At 46.8% G+C, this 24793-nt stretch overlaps 1 protein-coding gene across 1 annotated transcript in view; it reads left to right on the top strand.

Moving 5' to 3' along the window:
- Positions 1-17174, top strand: part of Galnt8 (polypeptide N-acetylgalactosaminyltransferase 8) — a 28883-nt gene extending 11709 nt beyond the window's left edge. Inside the window, 4 exon segments of the mRNA XM_063287010.1 lie at positions 581-835; positions 1270-1466; positions 8649-8776; positions 9272-17174. Of these exon segments, the coding sequence (XP_063143080.1) occupies positions 581-835; positions 1270-1466; positions 8649-8776; positions 9272-9418 (727 nt within the window). The 3' untranslated portion in view covers positions 9419-17174.
- The last annotated feature ends 7619 nt before the right edge of the window (positions 17175-24793 follow it).

Below are 24793 nucleotides of genomic sequence, written 5' to 3'. Positions count from 1 at the left end.
GGGGAATACTAACACCAGTCCTTGAACTAAGGGAAGCTATAAAGCTTTCATTCTAGGGGTCTTGGTGGATAAGAGAAATAGTGTAAGCCAGGCATGGTAGTATAAGCCCATAGTCTCATGATTTAGGATGTAGAGGCAGGCAAGAGAGTCATAAAGACAAGGCTAACCGGGGCTACACATGCATATTTGAAAGAGGTGAATGGGGGCTTGGAATACTGACAGCCAGATCCAGACTTTGCTAATTTTGTGACTTTGAATAGCTCCTTAACTAGACACTTGCATATTTCTCTTTAAAATGCAAAAAGTGGCCATTGTTAATTCCTCCAGTTTCCCTAGCTCTTAAAGGACACAGAATAAAGATTACATGGACAGTGTGGAGAGTCATGCAAGAGAGAGAGAGACACCATTTGGAAACATGGATAATGTAAACTCAGGTCGAGTAGTAACCATCCTAATTCACAATGGCCTGGGTGTGGCAGTTAACAGTAATTCCAATCTGCTCTTGACCTGGGTCAACCGCCAGGAGTCGCAGCAGTCTAGAACATAGCAGACTCTAGAGTCCTTTTTAGTTCCTGCCCAGCTTAAGTAAGAATGGCCTTCACATGACAGTGAGGTTGATAAGAGCGTCTCTCTCTGCTCCCGCCCACTGCGGTGCCACTGTTGGGCTTACTGTATTGTCTTCTTTTAGGGCTCCTGTGTCTGATGATATTAATTTTGATACATTTGAACTGAAAAAGGATGCGCTGGCAGCAGATGGGTTTGTGTGGAAGCTGTGGTACCACTATGATCCTAGCCCTCGAGCCTGGATTGATCTGGGTGATGCCTCTGTTCCGATGACACAGGCATGCGGAGGGAAGCTAATCAGAATGAATTGTGTAGGGCTCGTCTGTCTTCGATGATTGCTATGGAGGTGGAGTGGAGAAGCAGAGAAGGGATAAGAAAAACATATAACAGTGATAACAACATTAAAAAAATCCCTAAAGGCCTTACCCCAGATTAAAAATCATAGACATTTGGCATTATCTGGATTTTCAGACATATAAAACAAAGATATTTAGCACTTTAGAAAGTGCTTGAGACTTCTAGCATTATTGAGCCATGATGAACGATGACATTGCACCATCATTTGTGAAGGGCGGTCACCGCACAGTGAACGTTTCCTCAGGATAAGAAGAGGCTAGGTAGAATTCTGAAGAGCACTGTGGGGCTTCCCAGCCCTCTTCCCTGTTTCTTGGAGAGAGATTGGTAACTCTCTTGCCGTGTATTCCGCAGGAGTCCTTCCTTTGTAGGCATCGTGGCCACCAACAGGATCTTCTTGGAAGAGATCGGGGCTCTGGATGGTGGGATGCTGCTCTGTGGAGGTCAGAATGTGGGACTTGGCCTGAGGGGTGAGTACTTTCCATCCTCTTTGTGGGTCAAAGCAGAGGGAGACGTAACGAAAGCCCTAAGAATTTGGGAATCCTACAGCTAACTCAGCTGAGCGTTTTGCTCAAGAGATGGACAGATGAGCACATTTTCAGTCCCTAGGGTGAAAAGCAAGTCGTAGGCAACAGGACTCTGGAGCGGAACTCTCTGGTACAGGCCTGAATCAGGAGAGCTTTGGTGGGCAGTGGTAGAACTGAGGCTGGGGAATGTTTCTTTCTCTCCAGAGGATTCCAGGCATTTCTAGTGAATTTTCTGGCGTACACCATCCGTGGGGAAGGCAAGACTTGACGGACAAGCACCCTGCCACTGAGGTACAGTCCAAGCTCCTTTAGTTTTGAGACAAGGTCTTTCCCAGTTGAACAGGCTGAATTTGAAGTCACCATTCTCCTGCCTTAGCTTCCAAAGTCAGACTCCCCAACAGGAACTTTAGGGGTTAATTCTTGTATTTTTTAAAAAATCAGATGGCTTTAAAAAAGCTTTTATTACATTTCTCTCTCTCTCTCTCTCTCTCTCCCTCTCTTTTTCCGTGTGTGTGTGCGCGTGCGCGTGTGTTGTGCGTGTGCATGTGTGTGTTGTGCGTGTGCATGTGTGTGTGCGTGTGCATGTGTGTGCGTGTGTGTTGTGCATGTGTGTGTGTGCGTGTGTTGTGCGTGTGTGTTGTGCATGTGCGTGTGTGCGTGTGTTGTGCGTGTGTGTTGTGCATGTGCGTGTGCGTGTGTGTGTGTTGTGTGTGTGTTGTGCATGTGTGTGTGCGTGTGTTGTGCGTGTGCGTGTGTTGTGTGTGTGCATGTGTGTGTGTGTTGTGTGTGTGTGTTGTGCGTGTGTGGAGCTCTGAGGATAACTTGCAGGAGTCTTCTCCCACAGCCTGAGTCCCAGGGATGACTCAGCTTAGGTCATCAAGCTTAGGCAGGTGTACTTAGTTCTTGTGCCGTCTCACCAGCCTGAGGCTGACCTAAAAGCGCCACCTAGCATAACAGAATTTGTAGAAGTCAGAGAGAACAGCCCGGGTCTCATGCTGCCACTGCAGGTGGAGTGAGCCTTGAAAGGTTTTGGACATGTCATTTTGGGGTGTCAGCGTATGTGTGGCTTTTAAAAGCTTGAGTCTGGGTGCCATCCTCAAGATGTAAGGGAAGAAGAGACAAGGTCAAAGGTCAGCAGAAGGCAACATACATGTTCTTAAGGCCCCGTCTGCTGTATCAAGCACCTTGCACGTCGAGTGCTGCAAAGTTTGCGCTCCATGATAGCAAGCGATTAAAATGGCAATGAACTCTGTAAAAAAAACACCAGGCCCAGGCTCTAAGCCACGATCTGGTAACTAGCATCTACAAAGTGTCCTTTCCCTTCCCCAGACAATATTCTATAGCTAAGGTGAGTGATCGCCAGGCCACTGTGGTATACAGAGGAATGCCCTCTGTCCTCTCCTCCGTTCTTACTCTCTTCTTTCTTATTGAGACTGATGATGTGTTTGGTTTTTTTTAAAACAAAATCTCAATCATTCGATTTAACAGTGATGGAGCCCGACATTGAGGTGAAAGCCGTTACCTCAGAGAGGGCAGCTGACCTTCCTCCTCAGCTGACGTCCCACCAGCAACGCTCCTCTCTCATGCCATCTCAGAAGCCCTCCTTCAGACTCAATGTCCCTCCCTTCTTCCGGTGTGTCTTTCTACCCATCCTCCTGACTCCCCCTTACTCTCTATGGTTTTTTTCTTAATAATCCTAGGTTCACCTCTTGACCTCTGGTTGGCTTCATTTAATTCTGTTTATGATAAGCAGAAACTCCTGGATTAAACGTGTGTGCTAAGTCTGAGCCACACATCTGAACACACGTGGTTTTTTTTCCTAGTAAACATCACAATCCCAGGATTCACAATGTGGTCAAATGTCCTCCACCAATGACACGACAGCTATGCCCAATTAGGTTCCAGTCAGGACCCCAGATTTCTGTTACCCTTGTCTAGTTCGTGCCTCACCCCACAATCACCATTCTTCAGAGGTGAAAGCTAAGTCCTTCCTGCACCTTGGTCTCGGCGATTTTTCCCATGCGCGGAAGGAAAGCATTTTGTTGGATGCCTACATGAGGATGATGGGTCCGAATGCTGGCTCCTCTTAGGTGACCAGTGTTGAAACAGCGGAGGTTAATACCACAAGGATTTCAGGCCCACAGTAGCACGATGGGGACCAAGGCGTTCCGAAGTGTAACTTTGCCACACTCAGTATCACGCCTGTGTGGTCTTTAGGCAGAGAAAGGGCGAAGGGAGAGAGTGCTCTTTTCCTCCTAGAACCACGCCTGAAAGTCATGTATACTGTTTCTCTAAGCAAAGGGGTGGAGGAACTGAGTTTGGCCATGGTCATGTGCCCAGCTCAACCAAATTCCCCAACTTTGGACCCAAAGCCCCCATTGTTTCTTAGTTTGTCCTGGCGCGCTTGCCTTTCATTTTCCCATGCGTTGCCTAGAGCTCTGCCCTTTCAGTTTCTGTAGTCTAGGATAGCCTAGAACTCACTGTGCAGATAACACTAACCCTGAGTTCACCATAATCCTCCTGCCTCACCCTCCCAAGATGCCGGGATTACAGGCATGATACCCCAATTTTTTTAAAGCCAGGATCTCACTGTATTTTCCTAGAGACCTAGGCTGCCTGTAGATCAGACTGGCCCTGGACTCATGGCGGTTCTCCTTCCTCTGCCTCGTGAGTGCTGGGGTTACACGTGTGGGTCACCAAGCTGGGCAATGGTGGATTTTTAGCAGTTCCGGGCCTCATGCTGGGCATCGACTGCACCCAGGGCTACATCGGGCCTGAGTGTGGGATTTTAAATGTCAACCTTGTTGACAATCCGAGGGGTGACTGGGAAAGTGTTTCACTATTCCTTTGCTTTGATGACGGCATTCTCTGACGTCCAGGTGGCCTGATTTGCAAGCGCAGCTCTTCGCTTCTTTTTACGTCAGATTTTTTTTCTGTCTACTATTTTTGCCTTTTAGTTTTTACATAATGACTGTCTACATCTGTGCAGGGTAATGCGCTATTGTGCTCGTGGAGTCCTTGTGTATTGAAGCAATCAAGGATGATTAGTCCTCCAACACACTTCACCATCTCCTCATAGCGAGAACTTCCAAAATCTGCTCTTCTAGCTATTTTTGGATTTACAGTGGATACTGATAATTACATCCACCCTGCCCAGCTTAAACTTAGCCTCCCTCCAAACTATAGCGTCTATCCATTGACCAGCTCCTAAGCCCACCCTCTTAATCCTCCTGGCCTCTTGTAAGCACTACTCAGCTTCCGTGAGACCAGCCTTTTCAGGTTTCACATATGAATGAGGTCATGTGGCATTTGCCTTTGTGTGTGAGACCCATCCCTGTCATGTCCTTTTAATGTCTGAATAGTTTTCGGGTGTGTGCTCGTGTGTGTGCGTGCATGTGCATGCCTGTGCGTGTGCATGTGTACATGTGTGCATATGGACTTGCTTTCACACACTTTCTTCAGACCCTCATCTACTGATGGACACCATGATTACTCCTGCATCTGGCTGTTGTGAGTGGTGCTGTGGTGGAAGGTGGGACGCTGATGGCGTGCTTTCGTTTCCTTTCGGATTTACACCAAAGGGTCAGGATGTTGGCTCCTGTGGTAGTTCTGGGTACTTTTTTTTTTTTTAAAGATTTTATTTTATGTATATGAGCACACTGTAGCTGCCTTCAGACACACCAGAAGAGGGCATCAGATCTCATTACAGATGGTTGTGAGCCACCATGTGGTTGCTGGGATTTGAACTCGGAACCTCAGGAAGAGCAGTCAGTGCTCTTAACCACTGAGCCATCTCTCCAGCCCCCGTTCTGGGTACTTTTGAAGAGTTTGCATATTGTTTTTATCATGGTCATAATATCTTACATCCCTATTCTGGGGTCTAAGAACTCCATTCTCAGGGCTGGAGAGATGGGTCAGTGGTTAGGAGCGCTGACTGCTCTTCCCAGAGGTCCTGAGTTCAAATCTCAGCAACCACATGGTGGCTCACAACCATCTGTAATGGGATCTGATGCGCTCTTCTGGTGTGTCTGAAGATAGGTACAGTGTGCTTATATATAATAAATAAATCTTTTTTTTTAAAAAAAGAATTGCATTTTCTACAGACCCCTGCCAGCATTTTCTGGGTTTGTCCTTTTGATAGCAGGTTTTCTAACAGGAAGAAGTGTCGTTGTGATTTTGATTTTTTCATTTTCCTGATGGGCAGTGTGCCCAGCCTGTCCTCTAGACACTTGTGAGGATCTTTGCTTATTTGTTTCTTTCCTGCGTCCATCCCTCCCTCCCTTCCTCCCTCCTGCCCGTCTGCCCGATGCCCCACCTGCCTGCCTTCCTTCCTTGGTTTTTTGAGACAGGGTTTCTCTGTGTAGCCTTAGCTGTTCTAGAACTTGCTCTGTAGACCAGGCTAGTCGGGAACTCAAGAGATCTGCCTGCCAAGTGCTGGGTGTGTGCCACCACTGCCCAGCTAATTAAATTAAGTTAATTAATTAACTAATTACGTTTTTTGGAAATAGGGCTTTTTGTGTAGTCTTGGCTGTCTTGGAACTAGCTCTGTAGACCAGACTGGCCTCAAACTCACAGAGTTCCATCGCCTTTGCCTCATGAGTTCTGGGCCTGGCTAATTTAATTTGTTTGTTTGTTTGTTTGTTTGTTTGTTTTGAGGCAGGGTTTCTCTGTGTTGCCCCGGATGTCCTGGAACTAGCTCTATAGACCAGGATTGCCTCAGACTCACAGAGATACGTCTGCCCCTGTCACAAATGCTGAGAATAAAGGCACGCGCCACTGCCACCCGGTCTGCCCTGTCTTAAATAGCAGAACCTGAAGCCTACATACCAAAGCCGTATGGAGTGCTTTTGTTCTGAGAGGTATGGTTTTAGTGGTGCTTGTGGATGTGTGTGGACAGGAATGATGGGTAGGAAGGAAGCCAGCATTCACATCGCACCTGTATTACTGGTCCTATGCCAGGGATTAACGCATGAATTGCTGGGTTCAGAATCTACTCTGTCACCTGTCCCCCAACAAGCATGAACACATTATTAAATGTGTGCTCTGCTTAGTGAAAGTTAAACTCACAAGAGCTATTAGGATAGGGGTTACGAGCAGAGACTTCATGAGAGGGAAAGAGAGCGACTGGAAAGGCAGAACAGACTAGAAGAATCAAGCCAGATTTGGCTCATACCTGCAATTCCAGCACACAGGAGGCTCAAGCAGGATTGCTGTAAGTTCAGGGCCAGCCTGGGCTAAAGAGTGAGACCCTGTCTCAAAGAATGAAATAATATAATAGACCCAAACAATCAAGCATGAGACTCTGCGTTAGGATCTCTAAATTTCACGTAAGGATCCTGGCTCTACGGTGCATGCCTGTGACCCCAGTCTTGGGAAGGCAGGTGAGGTGGAGCCTATGGCCTGGAGACTCCAAGGTCAGCCAGCTTAGCTCGGTGGATGAGCTTCCGTCTCAGTGAGAGACCCTGGAAAGACCCCCAGGTATCAACCTTGGATCTCCACGTGTGTACACATCTGTATAAACACAGTGCAAACGCAACACTTATAAATACATTTTAATTAAAAGATAAACTAAGGAGTAAAACTGAAATAGCAAAGTTGGAAATTGTTCGGCAAGAACAGCTGATAAAATTTATTATTTTATGAGCAATTTTTAATTTTTAATTCAAAAGCGAAGGCTCTTATTTATGCCAACTGTTATACTTTTCCTTTCGTAATTTTACATGGATTGGAAAATTCCATCAACTGGGAAAACTAAAGTAAAGGCTAAATTTTCTGTTTTATTAGGATTTTTGAACAGGGTCTTGCTTTTTGTCTAAGCTGGCCTTGAACTCATACTGATCCACCTCAGCGTCCCTTGTCCTGGGATTGTAATCATGAGCTAACATGGTTACAATGAGCTACCTCGTGTTTGCATTTTTTTAAAATTATTTTATGCATCTGAGTGGTTTGCCCGTGCATGTGTACACATGCATGTAGTATCACCGGCAGCCAGAAGAGGGCACCAGATTCCCCTGAAACTGGAGTTACAGACAGTTGTGAGAACTCCCGTGGTACCCGGAATCTAACCCAGGGTCCTCCGGGATAAGAACCAGTTTGCTAGAACACTGAGCCGTCTCTCTCGGTGCCGCAAAATTTGAATTTGAAGTTTTTAATGCTTGAACGTTGAATGCAAAACCAGAAACAAATTAGATAGGGTATAATGTCTGTAGGATCTACAGACTCATGAAGGGAGACAGGGGACTTGGAAGATGTGTTTTGTTACCATTTGGTATCCATGAGCTGCCGCACTTGCTATGTTTTTGAACCCTCCCCTGATGGTAGCTGGCCCTTTCTGTGGATGAGTAAGCGGAGGATCAGGGACTGCGGCATTGTGTCTAACCAGCCAGATGGGCAAAGGTGGAGTCAGGATGTGAACACAGGCCAGTCTGACTCCAGTCTGTGAGGTAGGAAACTCCGTGAGTCAAGAGCTAGAGTAGGGGAAGAGGCTCACCAATTTCAAATGTCACTCAGTAAGGCTATTCTTAGATAGATACACTTGTATTTGCTACCTGAATCAATAGGGTGTGGGCCGGCTCTCAGGCCAGGTCTCCTACAGGAGGTTGCCTACCTAGACTGGAACAACTCACTCCCAGAAATTGCTACCCCTTGAGGTCACCATGAGGAGAAGACACAGGAAATATGACATTAGCCCAGTAGGGTGAGATTTTTTTTTCACCAAAACCATATTTTGTGGGACTAGAGAAATGACTCACTGGTTAAGAGCATGGGGTGCACTTCTAGGCAGCCAGCGTTTGATCCCAGCACCCATTGCAGGAGGCTCACAACTTTCAGTTCCATCTCCAGGGGAACTGATGCCCTTTTCTAGCTCCTGTGGGCCCCTGTACTCACATGCACACCTCCCTCCCAACACACACACACACACACACACACACACACACACACACACACACACACTTTAAAAAAAATAAAATCTTTAAAAGCGCGTATTTTTTGAGGTCAAATATGAGTACATGTATTAGAGAACAGTTCTGTCCTCCATCAGGTTGGCTGGAAGAATATCCACAGATCACAAGTAATGGATAAATGGGAAAGCGTCACCTAAGTCAGTTGTCTCTCATTGTGTAGCATTATTAGCTCAATCGAGTACCTTAGCGTAATATGCACTCTTTTCTTTTATTCTGCACTGGGAGTCATTACACTGAGTTATATTCTCGGGCCTCGTGTTACTTTTGGCCTTGAAATATACTCTCACTGTGGAGACATTTGCTTCCAGAAAGGAACTCTGGGAGAAACTGAAATGCAAAACTTTTGACTGGTACCTGAAGATTGTTGTCTGATATGGAGGAGTTGGTAAGCCACGGTTCAGATTTGAAATGCTTCATTGTGAAAAGATAGGGCTAGAGGCCCAAAGCAGCTGAGGGATTGCCCCAAGCCACTCTGCCCAAGCCCCCTCCTGCCCAAGCCCCCTCTTGCCCAAGCCCCCTCCTGCCCAAGCCTCCTTCTGCCCAAGCCCCCTCCTGCCCAAGCCCCCTCCTGCTCAAGGCCCCCTTCCTCTTCTACTCTTACTTCGGCTCTTGGTCTTGAGATTTTCTTTCTTCTCTTGCTTTCCCACCTCTTGTTCTTTCTCCACCTCGCTCCCTTTGCGAACTGCTGCCCTTGGCTCCACATCCCAGGTTTGGCTTCACTCCTCTCAACTGGGCAGGAGCAGATCGCCCTCTGCTGGTTCTGTTTTCTGTTATCCCTCAGTATAACCAAAACTGCACCCCCAAAATACAAGGCTCCGGGATATCTTCTTTCCAACAGTGTGGTTGTGTTTTTTCCTTTAGATGAAAAACTCACTGGATGGAAGTGTTTGCCTGGACGGAGGACCTGCGCCAGGCAATTCTCCCAGAATGGAACCTTGCCACGACTTCACTGTACAGGTATCTCCCTCCCACCAGCATCCTTCTCCAAAGGTAGTGGGTCTTCACTGACCCAGGGCTACAGGTTAGAGTTTACTTACTGTTAGAGGATGGCGAAGGCCGGAAGCGAGCATTCAAGCATTCGGGGTGATGTGTAAGCATGTATTTAAAGAGTGCAGTCGTGACAGGGAGGCCGCAGGGGAGGGAGACCAGGCAGGCAAGCTCTGTTTTATGATATTCATTCTCCCGGTGACAATTTTATTGGCTGTCACCCTCCACCCCCCAACCACTTCTTTTCCTCTAATCTCATGGCTATGTCATTCATTCTGCTGATGTGTGCCTTGGAAGCTGGCCATGCAAGACCATCTATGCTCTGGCAAAGAGAGGGAGAAGGAATGTCCCTGCATGGGTTGGAAGAGATACGACACCACACAGAGCTTGTTCTTATAGGATTCTGTCTTGAGAATACAGACATATTTTATATTACCTTGCGTTAAAAAATTTATTCTTCTTTCCTACATCCCTACTGCAGTTCCCTTCCCTCCACTCCTCCCAGCTCCCCCTGCACCTTTCCCTCAGATCCACTGCTCCTTTGTTTCCCTTCCTAAAACAGTAGGCCTCCCAGGGCTATCCACCAAACATGGCCTAACAAGATACAATGAGACCAGGCATCAAACCTCATATCAAGGCTGGACGAGGCAACCCAGTAGGAGGAAAGGGTCCCAAGAGCAGGCCAGAGTACTCACTTTGCTTTTTAAAAAATGTGTTTAAAGATCTATTTATTCCATGTGTATGAGTGTCTTGGCTACATACATGTAGGGGCACTGCATGAGTGTCTGGTGCTCACAGAGGTCAGAAGAGGGCATAGGGTCCTCCTGCAACTATAGTTACAGATGGTTGTGAGCCGCCATGTGGATTCTGGAAGTGGAAGCCAGGTCCTCTGCAAGAGCAGCCAGTGCTCCTAACTGCCGAGCCATCTCTCCAGCTTTGCCACCCAAACTCTCCTACCCACCTCCTTCCAAGTGTTGAGCCTACAAGTGAATACCAACTCTCTTGGTTATGAAATACCAGCTTCCTGCATTCTAGGCAAGGACTTCCTCCGTGAGTAACATTGCTGGCTATCTTTTTACTTTACATGTTGCTCTTGCAGAGACGTTTAGGGGGTACCTGCTCTACCCTAGCCACAGAACAGTTGGGAACCTGAGTCACAAAGACTCATCCAAATGAAGGCTATGTCAGGCCGGGGATTCGAAGGAAGCCTGCTTCCCTGTGATCAGCATCACTTGGGCTTCTGTTGGTGGTCTCTTAGCTTCCGTTGAGAGAATTCTTCAAAGATGAGTTACAGCTCTCATCCATGCAAGCTCGGATTCTTTGAGGCAGCGTTAATCAGCTATTCACTGCTGTCGCAGAACACCCGTGACCAACAACTTAGGCTCAAAAGCTTTATTTTGGCTCGAGGCTTCAGTCCATGGATGCGTGTTTCCATTGTTCCGGTCTCTGTGAGTTTTCTCTAGTTCCGGCTGCTCCAGGGGCTTATGTCTTAGGCTTCCCCGGTGGGACCACGCTGTCCCCTGGGGGAGATGCCAAATTGCCTGTGATCCTGTCTCCGAACACCTACCCACTGTATTAGCCTCAGGGGCCGTATTTCAAGAAACATAGACAATTAACTTTTTATAAAAAAAAATTTAGATATTCTCATTCTGTAGTTCAGCTTGGCCCAGAACTCAAGATCCTTCTGCCTCAGCGTCCAGAGAGTTGGAATGTGCACCAACCTCCCCTCTCAGCTAGCAAATACATTTTACACTTGATCTCAGCCAAAGGGTCAAGAAGCCATAGCAAATGACTTTTAAAAACTATTTATTTAAATTTATTTTATTTTAATTTATCAACAAATGTCAGATCATCTTGAGTTGAGGGTACTAGTGGTTGTGAACTACCCAACAGAGGTTCTGGGGACCAAACTTGATCTCTGCAAAAACCAGCCAGGGCTCTTACACCCTGAGCCATCCCTCCAGCTCCTCAACTGACAGCTTAAAGCCAAAGGTTTAAAAAATTTTTTTTTGTTGCTTTGTTTTATTTTTAAGAATTTTCTGCTAGCTATGGAGAACGCTTCAGGGAAAATATGTGCAAAACAGGTTCAGAGGTTTTCCAGTCTCCCTGGTCTAGATAATATTGATTATGAGGAGGAGGGAAAGGAAGGGAAGGAAGAGGCTTGGAAACAAAAAGCATGGGTGTGGCAGAGGAACACAGCTTTGTTAACACTCAGAGAGTGGTCAATCTCCCTTATGCCCTGTGCAGGCATTGTCCTTCCCACTCCCTCCTCCCCAGGATCAGACAGTGTTTCCTGGAGGGAGCCTTCTGTGACCCACGGGAGTAGGCGGTCCTTCTGAACACTCTTAGGGCTCCCTTAGTCCTTGTTCCACTCTCTCCTAGAACAACAGTCACTTGAGCTTTGCCTTTTGAAGATATAATCTCGCTTCGTGACACTCCTTAGCCTTCATTCCTCACCCGCCTCTTTCTACCACAGAGCTGCAGCCGGTAAGACCAGGGCTGAAGGACCCTAGTTCTTGCTGAAGCGTAAGGGCTATCAAGAGGCTTGGCCTGGTAGAAAGTAGGTAGGTTATGGGGTTCATGTGAAGGACCCTAGGGGCTTTCGACAGCCTTACACCCACTGCCTCAGGTCAAGATTAGGCCAGATATCAGCTTCCTGACTCTGATCAAGGCTGGGCCAAGTTCCATTCTCTACCCACAGTTCTCGGGAGGAGCAGGAACATTCTTGAAAAACCGCAGACTGTACTGACTTATAGTCACCTGACCCTCTGGTCCCAGATAGAGTTCGAATGCATGCCATATGCTTGCTAGCCAATAGATTCAAAGGTCAATATGCTTAGCCAATAAGTTTAAACTCTAACCTTGCTGATGTAACTTGTACCCCTAAAAAGTATAAAAACTGCTTGGTATAGCCATTCAGGGTCGCCTTCTAGTCATTTGCCATGAGGGGCTGATTGAAGGTCGACCACGACGCGCTGGAAAAATAAACCTCTTGCGTTTGCATTGAACTCTGTTCTCGCGTCTCACTTTGGGGGGGGGGGTCTCCTGGTAGTTAAGACTCACTTTGGGCCTTACAGGGCCTGGTTGGGTTTTGTCTGTTATCATAGTCTGACAACATCTGGAACATGGCAGGCTTTTGACAAGTGGATGACAGATTGGCCCACTTAGGATATCAGCTTGGAGAGGTGAACTAGGAGAGAGGGCTATGCTGTCTTCCTTACTCAGAAAAGTCTTAGCAACCCTCCATCACTACATCAAGTACTGGCATGATTCATGAAAGGGGAATGTGTATTTTGGTTCAGACTAGTTCCTGATCAACTGTCATCATGATAGGAACACATGGCAAATCAGAACATACTCAAGGTGCAGAAGAGAAAGAGAAGGGGCCTAGGGTTGAGGTCACATCCCAGTAACTGGAAGACCCCTAACTAGTTCCACCATCTCCCCAAAGTGCCACACTGAGAAACAAGACTTTAACACAAAAACCCATGGGGGATATTCCAGACCCTAGTGATATCGAGGAGTTTCTGGGGGAAGTGGTTCTAAGATCAGGGGTGAAACACAGGAGCAGGGAAAGACTTCCTCAAAGCCCAGTGGTTTTAGCTGCCCTGTAAGACCAAGCCACCTTGTATCACCTTGACCTCTCTAGTTAATGGTAGTTACCAGGACCAGCATCTGGCAGGACTGGTACACCAATGGGCTTTTAAAATCCTAGTAGACTTGTTACTTCATGTATAAACATAACAATGCTGAAACATTGATTTTATCAGGTCTTTTCATGGTTTAATAAATTGAATTTCCTTACCCACTAAAGACTACATTCATAAATCACTCCCAGTGTTTAACGTGAAATTTAATGATCCCTAATCTCCTAAGTGTTTACCAAATACAATCTCAACATGAAGTCACAAATGTAATTATCCAAGGTCACATCTTAAAATTGGCACTACAAGGTTAACTAGTAAAATGCTGACTTTTCTTTCTTTCTTTTTTAAAAATTTATTTTATTTATATGAGTACACTGTGGCTGTCTTCAGACACACAGAAGAGGGCATCGGATCCCATTTCAGATGGTTATGAGCCACCATGTGGTTGCTGGAAATTGAACTCAGGACCTCTGGAAGAGCAGACAGTGCTCTTAGCCGCTGAGCCATCTCTCCAACCCCGATGCTGACTTTTCTTAAACAGGACACATTCCTCCTGGTTGCAAATAGATATGGAATCTTTGGGGACATTGTTTGTTTCCCTTAATGCCATACTTTATAGTAAAGCTCCTGTAATTAAAGATACTGTTTACCCTAAAGAGATAATTATTCAAGCATTTGGAAATCAATCCTCCCAAGGGAATTTTTGAAAATGGCCGTGTTAGTAACTTTTGTGTTGTGACAAAATATCTGACAGATGCGACTTAAAGGAGGAAGGGTATATTTTGGCTCATGGTTTGAGGGGATACAGTCCACCATGGTGAGGCAGACATGGTAATGGCAGGAAGCTTCTGCTTTCTTTCCCTTTTCCTACTTATTCAAGCTCAGATCTTGCCTCATAGGATATTGGCACCTAAATTTAGGATGAGTCTTCCTTCCTCAGTTAACTTCCCTGAAAATACTCAAGGGTGTATCCCCTAGGTGATTCTAAACACAGTCCGGTGGATGGAGAGATAAGCCATCTCTGTGGCCTATTCAGCTACTGAGGTTGATGAAAGAAGAGATGCTTTCTCTGAGTAGGTGACCTGGCCTACAGGTCAACAGGACAGTCTGTCTGCCATTCGGAGGCTGAAGGCCTGTTTGTTTTTTCTTTTCCTGGACCTGGGGACCGAACCCAGGGCCTTACGCTTGCTAGGCAAGTGCTCTACCACTGAGCTAAATCCCCAACCCCTGAAGGCCTGTTTTTATACCTCTGGGACAAGAATCTACAAGTGAAAGAGAAGGTAATTGATTGGGTGGCTCTTGGTATATTGCTTAATGCTAAACTAATTTGAGTCAGTTCTTTCTCTCCAGTCCTTTCCTATCTACATTAGGTCCTAGAAGCAGAAACATTCAGATATGAAAATGGTCTTTGGTTGGATGCTCAGTCCCTACTATACTCTATTTACTTTTTTAGGCCCAAACTTACAAATCGTTCCACTAAAAAGTTTCCAAAGAACTGAGAGGCAGATGTGGTTACATATTCCCCTGTTTATTTCTACTCTCATGATTCTGAGTCTTGAGGAGGCTGTGACCTCTGAGGAACCCAAGGGAGCCAGTGTCAGTGGTTGAGAATGGACCCTTTTCAGGAGAGGGCAGGGCTCCGGATACGTGGACATTCATGAGAGGAGTCTGGCATCTCGAGTAAAGCTGAGGATGCTGGGTAAGGTGACAGTGATAGCAGGGAACCAGAGAGGGCTTCTGGAGGTGGCAGAAGGAGCACCAATGGATGCGGAGTGCCAGTGCTGGGGCAGCACCCAAGGGACATGGGGAGTGCAGAGGAGAGAACGCCTGTGGAAGCATGAGGAGAGCAGGGAGGGAAAGCACAAGGGATGATGAAAGCAAGGAGCACCGGCTGAGGAGAGTGTAGAGGAGGAAAGCCCCCATGGGGGTCATGAGGAATGCAGAGGAAATGTGCATTAGGAAAAAGTAACTCTCCAATGGTCCAGATGTCCCACCCTTGTGAGTTGACTGTAATATGGCTATTAAAGTGATAATTTGGGGAGTGGAGAAACATAGTTTTAGACAATGAAGATGGACAAAACACAATTCACAGTTAATTGCAAAAAGCAAGACAGGTATAAGAAGTTCACATCCATAATCCCCGCCTTCCAGGTGTTGAAGCAGAAGGATCAGGAGTTCAAGGCCATCCTTAACTATAAGGTGAGTTTAAAAATCTAAATAATGAAATGAGCTATAAGAAAATATAAAGGAGGACATAAAAACAATATTATGGTGCTTTCCAATCATGAGTCCTTCCAATTAAAATAATGTTTCCATAGGTTAAAAAACTAGCATACATTCCTGTCTTAAAGGTGAAAGAAACATAAAGAACTTTTAAACACTGGTAGACAGCGGCCAGAAATAACACACACACATGCACACACACACACACACACACACACACTCTCTCTCTCTCTCTCTCTCTCTCTCTCTCTCTCTCTCTCTCTCTCAGAAAAAGGGAGAGGGAGAGAGAGAGAGAGATGAGTTCCAGATAAATATGTTGAGGAATCCACCTGAGGTAAGGATCACTGTCACAATTTGTCATATGGAAGCTGAGAGAATATTGAAAATAAGTCATTTGAGTTTGTCGAAAAGGTCATTGTAAGTTATGACAGCCAAGAGTTGTTGAGTGTCTGCCACATGGCTAGAATCAGACTGCACACGATCTAGAAGACTTTACTGTCAATTACTCCCCCTAGGAAGCACAAAGAAATCAAATAGTTTTCCCAAGATCCACAGCACAGTAACTGTCTGGAATCAGGGCCCAGAATCTTAACTTCTGTGTGGTATTACCCTATTGTCTGAGAATTAGAATCATACACGTGCTAGGGGCCGGATACTGAGGGAGGGGAGACACTGAATGTTGGCAAGAAGGGGTACTGGACTTAAGCTTTGGGTTAGGGATTTTTTTACCTTCTAATGTTGTGATATTTGTTTGGATATTGGGGCAGTTTAAATAAAAATGTCCCCCATAGGCCCACAGGGAGTGGCACTATTAGAAGGCGTGGTCTTGGTGAAGAAGTGTACCTTAGTCTCTTCCTGCTGCCTGCTGATTGGATGTGGAGCTCTCAGCTCCTTCTCCAGCACCATGTCTGCTTGCAGATTGCCATGCTTCCTGCCATGATGATAATGGACTAAGCCTTTGAAACTGTAAGCCAGGCTCAATTAAATGTTTTCCTTTATAGGAGTTGCCATTGTCACGGTGTCTCTTCACAGCAGTAAAACCCTAAGGCAGCTATATTTAAAAGTTGTAGAAGTGTGTGTGTGTGTGTGTGTGTGTGTGTGTGTGTGTGTGTGTGTGAGAGAGAGAGAGAGAGAGAGAGAGAGAGAGAGAGAGAGAGAGTGTGTCAGGGAGACAGAGAGACAGAGACTGAGAGAGAGAGACAGAAAGACAAAGAGAGACTGAAAGAAACAGAGATAGACAGAGACACAGAGAGACACAGGAAAAGACAGAAAGACAGAGACACAGAGAGACAGAGAATACAAAGGAACACAAAGTGTTGGGCAGATGAAGGAACATCTTTAGTACCAGTTGTGGCTGGACAGAGCACAGAGGGACTGCTGATGGGTGAACGAGAGATAGAGCAACTCCCTTGAGGGTGTCCTCGGGGCAGCATCTGGAGGAAGCTGTTCTGTGAAGACACCGATGAACCAGAAGGATGACCCCAACAGTCAAGTGCCTAGGAATGGAAATGAAATTGGGACGGAGTATTCTGCAGGTGCAGTGGGGTAACCCTGAGGGGCAGGCTTCCTGGCTGCTGTAGATGGATCTTGCTAAGGTCTGTGGGAGAAGGGAGCTTGGGGCAGCAGAGATGGCATTCTAGAACCCAGAGGGTAGTTCCACATGACCTACACTGGATGGATTCTTTAGGAGGGTAGCAGCAGCATGGGGGAGTGGTGAGTGGCCAGGGTTGCTGGCCAGACCACAACCTCACAGTGGTGCTGTGAGGGAGCGTTGGTATCAATGAGGAGAGAGAAAAACCACCTGACCCAGGCACTCGCTAAATGCTGGCAGAGACTGGGTGCTGGGTGTCAGAGAGAAGAGGTAAGAGGGTAAACAGCAAAGGTAGGGTCCAGAGAGCAGATAGTGTGCACAGACTGCAAGGTTTCCCATTGCTCGGTTCTGGCCAAAACAAGGAACTGAGCAGGGTAGAGAGACTGTAGGAGAAAAAGAAGGATCAGCTTCCTTCCCTCCCTCCCTCCTTCCTTCCCTCCCTCCCCCCTCCTCTCCCTCCTTCCCTCCCTCCCTCTCTCCCTTTGTTTGTCCTCCCCTCCCTCGGTCCCTCCTTCCCTTCCTCCCTCCCTCCCTCTCTCCATTTTTCCCTCCCTCCCTCCTTCTCTCCCTCTCTTCCTCCTTCCCTCTCTGTTTGTCCCTCCCTCCTCCCTTCCCTTCCTCTGTTTGTCCTTCCCTCCCTCTGTTTTTTCCCTCCCTCCCTCCTCTCACTCCCAGATAGAACATGGAGGGGACACACGGAGTTCGACTTAGATCCATCATGCAACTTCCTTGTAACTGGCATAGGACATTCAAGGAACAGAGGCCTCATTCCAGCCACTTCTAAACCCATTTCAGAGAAGTAGAAGTCAGACTTGGAGAGGTTATGAAAGTTGCCCAAGGTCCCACGGTATGTATGTGGGAAGTGAGGACTCCTCACTTCTGTAGTAAAGCCCAACAGACAGTGATGGGGAGGGGTACCACTTAGAAGGGTGAGGTAAACGGGCAGGGTTTCCTGTGTGGCTCTGATCTATACCTTCCCCTTTTGAAGATGGAGGGGATAAGAAAGAATATTCCTGAAGGGTTTTGTGGACTCAAGGGTGGAGAAGTTCAAAGGAAGGCAAGTGGCAGAGGGAAGCCGGGTGATATGTAGCCATGATTTCCAAGTAAGTAAAGAGCTGGCCTTTGACCCCCGTGAGGCATGTTGACTAGTTTGTGCATACAGCAGGGCTGGCTAACTCTACTCTTTGCTTCTCTTTCTCCTCTGGGCATGCACTGAGGAACTGTGCAGTGTAAGTCTGACCATCCTGTAGATCTAGAGGCTATACTGCCTACCAGGACTTGTCAACACTTTGCCTTTGTCTCTCCCATCCAGAGAATACCCACACCACAGAATGGTGTCTGGAGATCCTCAGGTCCCTACAGGCTTGTGTTAGAGAATGGTATCTAACAACTATGGACCATGTAGCATATAGGCAGAACTGGGGCCACTAACAGCCAGTGAGCTCCACAGAACCTGGGTTTGGTGTGTGCAGGAGGCAGCTCCTACAGCTGAAACGGCAACTGGATGCTCTGCTGCTCAAACAGGAAGAGGATGAGTGACAGGTGAGTGCTTGTGACTCCAGCATGCCTCATAGAGCTGAGGCTTGGGCACATGTCAGGGTGTCTGCAGAAGAGAGGGCTGCAAACTCAGAAGGTCCGTCCCTAGCTTGCCTTGAGAGATCGTGATATACATCAAGCTCCATTCTGGGAAACTTCTCGAAATAGCCAGCATCATCTGGCTGTGGTGAGGAGACAGCACACAGGATGAAAGTTTATCTTTGATTTCCACCAACGCTGTTTAGCCTTCATTCCTGACAGCTACTATCACCACTGCTCCACACCTCCTCCTTGCTCATCTGTTCGTCTCCCCAGACTGTCTGGGGCTGGGCCACGTGAGACACTGGATCCTCTTCATTACAGAAGCTCTAGGGCTACCCAGGTGGCCTCAATTCCCTCCCTGTCTGGACTGTCTCAAAAGAGACAGCACACACACAGGGGACATTCTCAAATCCCAGCACCACATCCTTCCTGCAGGTGTCTTTGGGTGGCCAGCCTCTCCTGTGGTGGAGTGGTCACATAGGTGGGAGAGGGAGGAGGATCCTGTGTGGGGGCTGTAGGCTTCTGAGGTCTCTTGCAGAGTGTCCTCAGATGCATGGAAAAACATTTGACTTCATTCCCAGCGGGGGACCAACTGGAGGTGTCCAAAGGTAACTTTCCACCCAACTGAGTGATTGACAAAATAGTACACAACACACTCTGTGGGCAGGGATATGGGAAACAGGTCACTTCACACGTCCCCGACAGGGACTCAATCTCATGCCAGCTTCCTGGTGGGCTAATTGGCAGTATCTAAAAATAGCACATGTGTGTTTAATCACTGTGCCAAGAATTCCACCTCTAGAAATTTACCTCCAAAATTAAGAAAATGGGCTGCCAAAATGGTTCAGAGGGTAAAGGCATTTACTGTTATGCCTGACAACCTGAGTTGGATCCCGGGAAGCTGCATAGTGGAAGGAGAGAACAGATTCTCTCACATTGACCTCTGACCCCCCCACACACCCCACTAGATACAGCAGACACCCATGAGATATAAAAACAAATGGGAATGGGGTTGGGGATTTAGCTCAGTGGTAGAGCGCTTGCCTAGCAAGCACAAGGCCCTGGGTTCGGTCCCCAGCTCCGAAAAAAAGAAAAAAGAAAAAGAAGAAAAAAAAAAAAAAGAAAAAAAACAAATGGGAATGAAAAGTAAGAAACACTCATGCACAAAGCAATCCTTCGAGTATTGATTCTAAGTGAAAAACATTGAGGCGATCTATGTGCATTAGTATAGATCGGTCAGTCAGAGACATCCACACAGGGATGCCTGTCCCGCTGTAAAAGCCAGCAAGAAACATCTGTGCCTGATAGAGAGGGTGGAACAGTGTGTTTTGTTTAGTTAGAAAGAAGGAGGAGGAGGAGAAGGGAGAGGAGGAGGAGGGGGAGGAGGGGGAGGGGGAGGAGGGGGAGGGGGAGGAGGAGGAGGGGGAGGAGGGGGAGGGGGAGGAGGGGGAAGAGGAGGGAGGAGAATGGGGAGAAGGAAGAGGAGGGGAGGAGGAGGGGGAGGAGGGGGAGAAGGAGAAGAGGGGGTAGGGTAGGAGGAGGAAGAAGGAGGAGGAGGAAGAGGAAGAAGGAAGAGGAGGGGGAGGAGGAGGAGTGTCTTGCAGCCCTCTTTTGGTAAATAAAGGGAACGTGTATATGAAATATTCATTTCTACACAAGGAAAACAAAAACAAAAAAGGTTAAAGTTGGATGTGGAGGTTCATAGCTGTAATCCCAGCACCTGAAAGGGTGAGGCAGGAGGATTGTGAGTTTGAAGCCAGTTTGAGCTATGCAGCAAGATCTTGTATGAAAAGAATAGGGAGGGGGGAAAAAAACAAACTAAGTAAAGCTAAAGGAGAAACTAGTGAAATATGGTGCAGTAGTGAATCAGTTAATCCGCGTTGGCTCCTGATGGGTCAAGTGTGCGCTGCACCCACCGAGAGCTCTGGATTTATGAATGAAACACACACACGCATACGCACACGCACACGCACACACACCGACTAATTTTGACCTCCTCAATGGCTGGGCACGTCTAAATTTCCCTAGGGCTAGCACATATTCCCCACCCCCACCCTGGTATTCCTAAATTAACATTTTTTAAAAAGTCTAATCTCTTTTTACACTCCTGATTGTATCCCTCTTCTGGTCTACCCTCTGACTGTCACCTCCAATACTTCTTCCCCCTGTCTCCATGGTGATGTCCCCACCTCCCACCCCCCACCCCACCACACCTCACCACTCCCTGGGGCCTCCAGTCTCTTGAGGGTTAGGTACATCTTCTCGGACTGAACCCAGACCCCGCAGTCCTCTGCTGTATATGTGTTAGGGGCCTCATATCAGCTGATGTATGCTGCCTGGTTGCTGGTCCAGTGTATGAGAGATCTTGCCGGTCCAGGTTGAGTCCTCCTACAGGGTCTCCCTCCTTCTCAGCTTCTTCCAGCTTTTCCCTAATTCAACCAGAGGGGTCAGCAGCTTCTGTTCATTGGTTGGGTACAAATATCTGCCTCTGACTCTTTCAGCTGCTCGTTGGGTTTTTCAGAGGGCAGCCATGATAGGTCCCTTTGTGTGAGTGCTCCGTAGCCTCAATAATGGTGTCAGGCCTTGGGGGCCCCCCCTTGAGCTGAGTCCCACTTTGGACCTGCCGCTGGACCTCCTTTTCCTCAGGCTCTTCTCCATTTTTGACCCTGCAGCTCTTTTAGATGGGAACAATTCTGTGTCAGAGCTTTGACTGTGGGATAGCAACCCCAATCCCTCACTTGGTGCCCTGTCTTTCTGCTGGAGGTGGGCTCTACATTTCATCTCTGCTACCTCAGACCCAACCAGTGGAATGACCCCTAGGACTACTTTTCCTGAATCTTACATGTTGGCGGGCCTTTACGTCTGCTCTCTTTGCTCCCCCATTATGGTGATTCTGTTCTTTCTCCCTGGTCCCTTGCCCGGGCACTCAAAGTCCCGCCTCCGTCCCCCTGCCCAGCCATTGGCTGTATGACAATTCTTTATTACTAATGGAAGCCAGCTGGGGGAGGGACCCTCAGCATCTGGAAGCACAGCTTTCGGAAGCCGAATTAAGACAAAGCATTAGAACTAATCCTCAACAATATGGTGGTAATGGGTGGTGGCCGGAAACATGGTGTAAGGGATTCAGGCGAGAGACAGGATGGAAGGAATGTGTGTCCAGAGGCGACACTCCTCTAACTATATGTTTTCTTAAAGCTTTGACATTTAGAGCAATGTTTCATATAAACAAAAAGTGAATTGCAATTTTCTAATTTATTGTTTGTTTTACTTTACTAGTGTGTGTGTGTGTGTGTGTTTATGTGTGTATATGCCATGTATGCGCACATGCATGCTGCAGTATGTGTATGGAGGTCAGAGGATAACTTTATGGAGATGGTTCTCTCCTTCCACCCTTAAGTCGCTTTCTGGGGTGGAGCTCAGGTTGTCCAGCTTGCAAGGAAAGTGCTTTTACCCATTGAGCCACTCCACGATCCTACTATGTAGATCAGGCTAGCCTTGAAGTTTTTATGGCAGTACTAGGATTAAAAGCACAAGCCCCCATACCCAGTGCCTAACTAACTATACTTCTATATTCTATCTCAGTGTCTCTAGCATTGTGAGTGCTTAAAATCCAGCCTTCAGATGTTTTCTTTTTATCATTCTTTTGTGCATGCGTGTGTGTGTGTGTGTGTGTGTGTGTTTGTGTATACTTGTTGTTTGTTTGTTTTGAGACAAAGACTCATGTAGTCTAGGCTGGCCTTCACTTGTTATATAGTCAAGGTTGGCCTTAAACTATTGATCTTCTTACTTGAATATCCCAAGTACTAGAATTACAGGTGTGTCCCACCACCCCCAGTTTAGATATAGTTTCTAACTACAGAGGTAGTGTTCCTTGGGGGATATTGTTCACTTTTGGCTGGTGCTGGGACACGATCCTGTGTTGAAAGTAAATTATTGCTTAAGGAAGGAAGAGTGATCACAAATCATTGAAGGAGTCCCCAGTGGCAACGTCGGGGACAGTTTGAGCACTAGAGTCAATCAAACATTAAAGTCAATTTAACAATAGATGATGCCACAGAATAAAATAAAAACCCACAAGTCGTCTTGGATTAGTGCACGGGTGGGAAGGGAGTGCTCCTTTCACAGAGGAATGCCAGCTAATTAATATTGAAATGATTGTGAATTAGAAAGTGCCATCTGGCACCCACAGTGGTTGAAATTGTCTCAGGCAAGAATCATTATCAATGGGTAAAAACTAGTGAGTGCTACGAAACAGGATACACAGGGCTAGAGAGATGGCTCCGTGGTTAAGAGCACTGACTGCTCTTCCAAAGGGCCTTAGTTCAATTCCCAGCAACCACATGATGGCTCACAACCTTCTCTCATGAGATCTGATTCCCTCTTCTGGTGTGTCTGAAGATGGCTACAGTGTGCAGTATACAGCATACATAAGATAAATTAAAAAAGAGAAAGAGAGAGAGAGAGAGAGAGAGAGAGAGAGAGAGAGAGAGAAACAGGACACACCCATGATGTCAAAGTAACTTCCCAGAAGATAAACATTAACCTCAGATGGGAAATACTGAGAAACATGGCAGACCTTATTTAAGTAACCAGTGCTCACACAAGCAATTGTTGGACAGGTGAGGATCAAATGCTTCCCAGCAGCAGGGACCCAGAGCAGCAGGGACGCAGAATACAGAGCCTTACCCTGGAATCTTGAGAAACCATTAATTAAACCACAATTAGGGTATTGTTTAAGGCAATCTGGTCTGATGTGGGGGTACACATCTATAATCCCACACTCGAGAGGCTGAAGCAGGATTGAGCTGGTGCTACATGTTGGTATGACATGGTAAGACCATGTCTCAAAACAAACAAAAAGACATGACAAAGCAAGAACCCCCAAACTCCGCAAAATTGGGGAACCATCCATATTAAAATAGACTAAAGGCACCATGATGCACCAATGGCCCTAGACTAAGGGGGAGCTCTCCCTTTGCCTAGAACAGCAGTGAGTGACTGGTGGCATTTGAATGGGGTTTGTTGCTTACACGGTAGTTCTGGGTCTACACTCTTCATGGTCCGAATGTGGTCTATAAAAGGCAGGATCCTGCATTTTATGAAATATTCACTGACTGTACTGGGGGATGGGGCATTGTCTCTGAGGTTTTTGTGTGAGGACAAACCATAGCTAGACTGGAAGGGAAATAGATCCAAGGACGGTAAAGAAGACAAAGGTAATAAGACAGCATTGATGGACGGTGAAGGCCGCACAAGAATTCTTTGTGCTCTCTTCATGACTTTTCTCTATGCCCAAAATTGTTTCAAAATAAGAAAAATTTTAACAAAGTCAAACACAAACCGCCCCATCTACGTAGATAGTCATTCCTTCTCTGTGGTTTTGTTCTTCCGCATATTTGGTTTCTTGAGGTCAAATGGTTCAAGAGCATTAGATGGAAAATTTTTGAAGTAATTCCCATTTTTCAGTAAGTGGGCCTGAAAGCTGTAACAATGATCTGCCTGCAACATGTGCCCGGGTTTCCTTCTTCATAACAGCAGATGGCAATCAACGCAGAGACCCACAACCAGAGAACAAGCAGAGACAAGGAGACTTGGGAGTGCTTGGCCCCATGTGGGATCACATCTCTCTTTTAAGGTTCAGAGAGAGGAAGGTAAGACTGTATGAGCCAGAGGTGGGGGAAGACTTCAAGGAAACATTTCCAGACATAATGGAGCAGATGCACACATGAACCCACAGAGATGTTCAAGACTGCGTGTTCAAGACCAGCACCAACTCAAGCCAGCACAGAGGAGGGGGAAGGGGCACAGTCATCCTTAGTCTATTCACAGCTGATAGTTTTGGGATAGGGAGCATCAGTTCTCTTCAGTGGACTGACAGTGGTTAGGGATATCCCAGGGCAGGCTCCACTGTATTTGGTCAACACAATCAGATGCCATTTCTGGGTTGTTTTTGTAGGTATTTTCTTTGTACGTTTGTTGTTTTAAGAGAGAGAAAGAACACAAAGTTGAATGATTTGGGCTATAGGGTAGGAGCGGGGAGGAGCCGGGGAAGGGAAAAATATGATCAAAATCTATTATTGTATAAAAGTACCAAAGAATAAGAGAAGCATTAAACAGTAGGTTGGGACTGAGGAGATGGCTTGAGAGGTTCTGGGATTGGATCCTCAGACCTCATGTAAAAAGCCAGGAATGGATGTGCATACTTGAAACCCCAGGGCTTAGGGAAAAAGAGAAACGTCCTGGAGGCTCCTTGGCCGGCCATCCTAGCCAAAAGGGAGAGCTCCAGATTCAGTGAGAGAATCCATCTCAAAAAACAAGGTGGACAGCAATAGAGAAAGATGTTAAAATGTCTGGAGC

This window comes from Rattus norvegicus, chromosome 4, assembly GCF_036323735.1.
Source record: "Rattus norvegicus strain BN/NHsdMcwi chromosome 4, GRCr8, whole genome shotgun sequence".
Lineage (NCBI taxonomy): Eukaryota > Metazoa > Chordata > Mammalia > Rodentia > Muridae > Rattus > Rattus norvegicus.
The sequence above is the reverse complement of the archived record's forward strand: the minus strand, read 5'-3'. Positions and strand labels throughout refer to the sequence as shown.